Source organism: Vicia villosa, linkage group LG7 (genome assembly GCF_029867415.1).
Source record: "Vicia villosa cultivar HV-30 ecotype Madison, WI linkage group LG7, Vvil1.0, whole genome shotgun sequence".
Taxonomy (NCBI): Eukaryota; Viridiplantae; Streptophyta; class Magnoliopsida; order Fabales; family Fabaceae; genus Vicia; species Vicia villosa.
Window position 1 is genome coordinate 54,136,127 of NC_081186.1, and position 7,803 is coordinate 54,143,929.

General features: G+C 31.9%; 2 protein-coding genes across 2 annotated transcripts; both read left to right on the forward strand.

Annotated features, from left to right (window-relative positions):
• Nucleotides 1-2,205: 2,205 nt before the first annotated feature.
• On the forward strand, nt 2,206-3,351 carry LOC131619072 (uncharacterized). Its single transcript, XM_058890214.1, has 3 exons — nt 2,206-2,471; nt 2,587-3,118; nt 3,226-3,351. Exons 1-3 carry the CDS (start codon nt 2,206-2,208, stop codon nt 3,349-3,351), a joined length of 924 nt encoding a protein of 307 aa, XP_058746197.1.
• Nucleotides 3,352-3,406: 55 nt separating this feature from the next.
• On the forward strand, nt 3,407-5,521 carry LOC131619073 (uncharacterized). Its single transcript, XM_058890215.1, has 3 exons — nt 3,407-3,752; nt 3,824-3,936; nt 5,399-5,521. The coding sequence occupies exons 1-3, from the start codon at nt 3,407-3,409 to the stop codon at nt 5,519-5,521; spliced, it is 582 nt and encodes a 193-aa protein (XP_058746198.1).
• The last annotated feature ends 2,282 nt before the right edge of the window (nt 5,522-7,803 follow it).

Below are 7,803 nucleotides of genomic sequence, written 5' to 3' on the forward strand. Positions count from 1 at the left end.
AAAGTACTCGTTAAACCAGTTTCACTTTAATCCTAACTTATATGTTGTCGCCCCAAATTAGTATGCATCATTCTTTAGGATAGATTGCAAGGCAGAAAAAAATCTCCAATGTTCTTCTATCCTTAAACAAAATCATTTTTCTAGCCTTGCAATCTATCAGACATAATGGTGTTGTTGTTGTTGTTGTATTTTTGGAACAACCCTTAATTAAAGAAGGGAGCTAAACTTATAAAAAATAATTAGTTGATAGATTGCAGGAGCATAAAATCATTCTTATTTCAACTCAAACAAAAAAGGGAGCTACTCAACCTTTGAAAATTTAAACAAAGAAAGGAGCTTAACCTTTTAAAAGATATATGCAATTAAATCTAGAATTGCAACGATGAATATGAGTTTATTTTAATAGTCTGTATAAACAATCTAATATTTAAAAAACTAGATATCTTTCACCTCGATTTTATTCTAAAGTCTAGAGGCATAGTTATTTTATTTTTCTATTGAAATTGTAAAATACATTTCCCCTCAATTTTTCCAAAAATCGAAGAAATATGTTACACCTCTACAACAATGAATCTCCACCATATATTTTTTAGGCCTGCCCAGGGTGGGCACTTGCCCAGGCTCGGACCCAATATTTTTTTAGGCATATATGTGTTAAAAAAAAATCAAAAAAATATTTAAGAAAAAAAAAAGAAAACCGAAACCTCATTAACGAAAGATAAGAGGAAAAGACGTTGCGCCTCCCTCCCTCTGTTTTGTGACTCTGCCGCCTCCTCCCTCCGCACTCCTCTCATCACAGTCGGTCTCCTCGATCTTCTTTGTTTCATCACATTTTAGTAAGTTTATTCATCACTCTTTCTAAGTTTTTTTTTTAGAATTTGATCTTCATCTTTTTGGACTTGTTTTACATTTATTTTGTTGTTCTTCTTCTTTGTTCAGTTGTTCTGGTTTGTGCTTGTTCTGCAAATAAAATTGGACTTGTTTCTTTTCTTGTTTCATTGTTTGGAGTTATCACTTATATGAATAATATAAATAATATAAAGTTGATTGATGATTGTTTGGACTTATCACTTATATGAATTATTTAAATAATATAAAGTTGATTGATTAGAGGTACCACCGTACCAGATTTTGTGTCATATTTCTATAAAATTGTGAAAGACTATAATAATAGATTATAGTATAGATATACCATATAATATGCTAGTGTTTAGTGGGGCTTGGATCCTCTCCTTCTATCTTTTCTCTCCACTTCCCTCCTTCACTAATTTGTCTCTATCTCTCTCTTATATTTCATCTCTCCTCTTTAATTTACAATTTTTTATTAATCTTCTCTTTTATTTTACACTTGCTTGAGTGATGGAGGTTGAAGGAGAGAAGGAGAGGATCCAAACTAGTGTTTAGTGATGTGTTATATAAAATAAAGTATTAAATAAGTCTATAAAATTTAGAGATGTTAAAATGTAAGAGTTGTATTTAAGTTTTTTTTCACCCTTCAATAACATATGATCTAATATATATTAGAGAATTTAGAATTTAATTTAATGTTTCTATTATAAATATCATATCTTTAAATTTTATATAATGGCTTTGTTTACTTAACTATATAGTGTTTTTTCAGAGATTAGGAGATTTTTGGTTGAATTAGAATCAGAACTAGAACCACCGTCTAAAGTTGTTAATGAGTTCAACCCAAATGAGATTGTGCGTGATCCAGGTCATAGGAAATAAATTAATGAGTATGCTTCGGATATTCAAGGCCAAGTGAGGAGGGCATATATATTGAAGGGCCCAATGCAATCGGATATGCCAAGCTTTCCTTGTACTCCATTTGGAAGTGTTAAAAGAGCATTTAGTAAATCATGGTATAAGAATTATACATGGTTAGAATATAGTGAGTTCAAGGATGCAACTTATTGTTTCTATTGCTTTCTCTTTAAGAAACCCAGAAGGGCTGAACACTTTAGTTTTGAAGTCTTCACTAAAAACAGATATAAAGATGGGAATCATGCATATCAAGGCTTTAAAGATCACGTTGGTAGTTATAATAGTTTATATAACTCATGTGTCAAGCACTATGATGATTATAATAATCAAAGACAAAGTGTGACAAGTAAATTTTCTAAAGCAACAAAATTAGAAGAATTATATAAGATTCGTTTGACTTGTTCTGTAGATTGTTCAAGATATCTCATTGCACAAGGCATGGCTTTTTATGGCCATGATGAATCCTCTACTTCTCTAAATAAGTGCAATTTTAGAGAGATGGTATATTTGGTAAAAGCTAAGAATGAACAAGTGAGCGATACTTTTGACCATGGTGGAAAAAATTTCACAATGACTTCCAGTGACATCCAAAAGGAGCTTGCAACATGTTGTGCACATGAAGTTACCAAGGTGATTATGGAAGATCTTGGTGATAGACAATTCTCCGTACTTATTGATAAGTCACGTGATATATCTTTGAAAGAGTAAATGGCAGTGATGTTAAGGTTAGTAGGTGTATTTGTTGTCAATTTCTAATTTTTAATTTTCATTACCTATTATTCTCTATGCCTCCAAGTAAACTTGTTGAATTTGTTTTAGGTTTGTGAACGACAAAGGGCATGTTGTGGAACGATTTATTGCTCTACATCATGTCAAAGATACTACACCTAAGGTATTAAAGGATGCTCTTTATGGTATTCTTGATAAGTACATGTTATATATTTTAAGATTACAATGGCAAGGATATGATGGAGCTTCAAATATGAGAGGTGAATTTAATGGTTTGCAAGGAAAGATTCTAGATGAAAACCCTTATGCTTTCTATATCCATTGTTATGATCACTGTTTGCAATTGGTTGTTGTGTCAGTTACTAGTAATTGCTCATCTATTCATGATTTCTTTGAGTACATCTCCTTGATTGTGACCACAACAAGTGCATCTTGTAAGAGGAGGGATGCTTTGACGAAGGCACAACACCAAGATATTTTAAATAAACTTGAGAGGGGTGAGATATCTAAAGGAAAGGGATCGCATCAATCATCTCATCTCACTAGACTCGGAGATACTAGATGGGGTTCACATCATACTACATTACTTCGTTTGGATCAAATGTGGTCATCTGTGTTAAAGGTGCTAAGTATGGTTGATGAAGATGGACGTGGACCATCTCAAGCAGCGGGATTGATAGAAAAAACGGAGAGCTTAAATTTTCTTTTATTTTGAAGTTAATGTTAAAGTTGTTTGGTATCACAAACGAGCTTTCAAATGTCTTACAAAGAAAATATCTTAATAATGTGAAAGCCATGGACTTAGTTGATGTTGTCAAAGCTCGGTTGGCCACAATGAGAGAGTGGTTGGGATAATTTATTTGCTGATGTCCAAGAATTTTGTGTTGCTAAAGGTACTCTGATTCCAAATATGGATGAAGAAATACCGGTTCGAGGACGGTCAAGAGCAGAAGGGAGGACTATTACTAATCTTCATCATTACTGTGCAGAGATTTTTTATGTAGCTATTGACAAAATATGTGTCGAAATAGATCACCGATTTAGTGAAGGAAGTAACATTATCCTTGATTGCTTCTCATGTCTTGACCCCGAGAATTTTTTCTCCAAGTTTTATGTTGATAAGCTTGCTCGTCTTGCTGATATTTATCATGAAGACTTTTCTGATGATGACCGGGGAACAATAAGGGATCAACTTGAAACTTATGTTCTTCAAGTGAAAAGAAATGCTTCATTTTCCACTTGTGAAGGTGTTCAAAGTTTGTCTATGAAGATGGTCCAAACTGAGAAATATTTGGTATTTCCATTGGTTTCACACTTATTGAGTTAGCTTTGATATTACCGGTGTCGACAACATCCGTTGAAAGAGCCTTTTCAGCAATGAAGATTATCAAGTCTAAATTGCACAGTAATATCAATGACGTGTGGTTCAATGACTTGATGGTATGTTACACTGAGCGGGAGATATGCAAGTCACTTGATGATATTGATATTATTCAAACATTCACCGCAAAGAAGTCTCGAAAAGGGAATTTGCCTCGTGATTTTATTTAACACCCCATTGTAAGGTTATCATTCATCTCTTTTATTCTGTTTGATGAATATTTATATATTATATACAATGAATTTGCAGTATTTAAATTTTTTTCCCAGGCTTTATAACTTTTCTGGCTTCGCCACTGCTTCTAGTTAAATAAAAGAATGGATATCAACCCTTGAATAACTTATTAAAAGTTTTATGCATTCAAACTATTGAACTTCAAAAGAATCCGCACAAAAGATATGCGCATTCTTTTCCAACAAGATCTGGATTAAGATGAAATGTGTTGTTCTCCAAGAACAATAACTACTACAATAACGTTGCATTTGTTGTAATAATGTAATTTAATATTCTATGTAAATAATTTAATGTTTAAAAAAAACTTTTGCACCTTTTACCCCGATTTTTGTCAAAAATCGATGGAATAATTTTGGTGTGATAATTGTAAATATTAATCACCATCCTTAAACAAATCAGTGTCATCCATTTCATGAGTATCAACGCTCAAGATACTTCCATTAGTGATCCGTGTGAAACCTAAGGGACATACATTATAAAAGGCTGATGAATATTAACATTTCTAACCTAAATGAAATATGAAGCGCTTGAAACATAAAGACACTTCGAAAAGTTCTCTATGATGGATTGCAAGAGCATAAAATAATCAGAATGTAAGGTTTGTTTTCTTATATATTTATTTAACCCAAAAATCGTATATTTGTATATTGATTTCAAATTACCTTTTTTTTCATCTAAAACAAATGCATGCGAGATCCGTATAGAATAATCTTGCATCCAACATTTGATCTTATCCGAGATTCAATAATTCGAAGATCTAAAATCTTGATCTTCAGTGAATTTAGTTTTATCTAGATCCCTAGGAAATTTGATTTTTATTTTAATATTTTGTGTAAACAATGTAATATTCTTGGTAAACAATGTAATATTTTTTTAAAAAAATAAATAATCTTACCCCCTCGGTTTTCTAGATAAACTAAGATACTAAATAAGTTAAGTTTGAAAATAATAAAAGTGTTGTTGTTGAGGTTCAAACCCATGTGCATATAACTTTACCCTTCGGTTTTTAAATCACCGAGGTGTTAAGTGAAAATTTTTCATGACGCCCTTCGTTACCTCGATTATTAAGCCAGTGTTAAATGCATTTCGCTTCTGAGGTGTTTTGTATTTTTGGTAGTAGTGAATGATCAAAATATTATATAATTTAAAACAGAATATGTGGTGTTCTTTTCGATAATTAGGACTTTTCAAATACGAATATGAGTATGGTGTCTATGTTTAGTTTGTGGCACAAAATATAATAATCATTTGCTTATATGTTGATGACTTGCTGGTAACTGGAAATAGCTCGGAGAACTTATCAAATTTCAAAGAGTTGATGATGAGGGAATTCGAAATGTCGAAGAAAGGTATGGTGATGCATCAAAGGAATTATGTCAAAGAGATACTCAAGAGATTCAGAATGGATGATTAAATTCCTGCATCCTCACCCGTCGACCAAAACTTGAAGTTGGAGAAGCATGGAGAGGAAGACAAAGTCGATGTAACTTTATTCAAACAAATTAACGGATCTCTAAGATACGTGTGCAACAGTCGACCTGATGTAGGTTTCGCAATCAGATTAGTGAGCAGATACATGAGTGAACTAAGAGTGTCACACATGAAGGTTGCAAGAAGAATTCTAAGATACCTAAAAGGATCAATAGACTATGGAATTCTATTTCGACGAGACTATGAAGGCAAAGAAGCAACTGTTACTCATTTTCAGATGCTGATTGGTGTGGAGATAAGGAAGACCGAAGAAGCACAATTGAATATTTCTTTTAAGTTTTTGGTGCCCCAATCTCATGGTGCTCGAAAAAGCAACATGTGATGGCATTATCATCGTGTGAAGCTGAATATATAGCAGGATCATATGCTCCATTACAAGCAATTTGGATCATATCAGTATTTGAAGAAATGGAGGTCGAAGTGAAGAAATCTCTGTTGCAAATCGACAACAAGTCAGCCATAAAACTGGAAAAGAATCCAGTTCTGTATGGAATGATAAAGCATATCGAAGCTAGATTTCACTTCTCGAGGGAAAAGCTAAATCGAGATGAATTTGAAGTTAGGTATTGCTCCAGTGAAGATCGACAGATTCCTAAATTTGAGAAAGAAATTAGGAATAGTTCAGATTGACTATTTTTAAAGTATGTTCAACAACTTAGATTATAGGGGGTATGTTGAGATATTAAACCTAATCCAAGTTGTGTAACCTAAACTCAAGTCCAATTAGAATTTGTTAGCCTACTTAGTGAATAAATTAGGTGTATATAAGTAATCATAGTTTGTATCGTACAATTCAATTCAATAATATAATCCTTATTATCTTTATTTTCTCTCTTTCTCTCATCACAAAGTGTCTCACACATTAACAATTATATCGTCATTTCTTTTTAGGTGTAGACTCTCAATTTTATACCTTTTTTCCCTTTTTATAATATAATTATTAAAAAAAAATTAAGTTTGAATAGTTTTTCTTAGTGATAAGCTAAAGATAATATTTATTAGTTAAATAATTTTTTTTATCATTAATTTGTCAACATTTATTTAACTTGGACAACCCCAAATTTCTACACGAATTTTTTTCTTAATAAAAAAAAACAATTGGTCAACATATTTTAAGTTTTTTCAAAATCATTTTCCAAATAATCTTATAAATAATTATGCTTATTTATAAGCTGATACCGAATTCAAATAGAGGATGTATTAATTACAATGGACTTTGACAGGCCATCTAGTTTAGAACTAAGAACCCATACTATTTTTCCAAAAAACTTTTTGGTATTCATCAAGTTACCCTTTTCCCCGACAGATTGAGTTTAATTTCCTATAAATATTGTGAATATTGAGGCATGGTATTCCTTGTAATATTTCCCTTGATGTTTGTTATTTCACTGTCGTAGCCATATCGATAGGTCGAATATTTAAAAATAATGTGATAAAAACATTAAAAGTGTTTAAAAAAAAGAAAAAAAAAAGAAAATGTAATAAAAACGGTTAAAAAGTAAGTGAAAATAACACCAAAATACCATAAAATTTTGGTAAAATAACCTTCTCAGGAGCCTTCTTAGAAGCCTTTGATTAAATTCCCGTTTTAACCTTTGAATTCGAAGATGCGCCTCTTGACGTACCATATTTCATTTTATTAAGGGAGTTTTCGAAGATGCATATTCGAATAAATTTTTTTTAAAATTTTGGGGCTTTTTGGAGATACATCTCTAAATTAGGGTTATATACGACAAACCAACGACAGAAACCCCTCATTCTATTTTGTTTCAAACCCATACACCCAAAAACCCCCATCAAAACTCATTTCCACTAATTTCTACTCATTTTCACTCATTTGAAACTCAGTTCAACTCCTTATTTCAACACATTTCAACAACTCTCAAAACTCCAATTTGAGTAAGTTTCTCCGAGTCATTTGTTCTACTTTGTATGTGTATAATAAGTTGTTTAGAATCATTTAAACAAAATAGGTTGAAGTAAAACTTGTAAAATGTGACTGTTTTGGTGTAAAAATTGCATATTTGGGAGATTTAGGTTATAGGTTCGAAAATGGCAATCACGAGTTTTTCGAAAGTGCATAACCGAAAACACCTCTGAGGAGTTTCGGATATATACTTGCGAAATTATGTCTGAGTTGTTTTTTTTCTCAAAATTGTTCTGGTTTCTTCCTTCCGAGTATTGATTATTCCTTTTCCAAC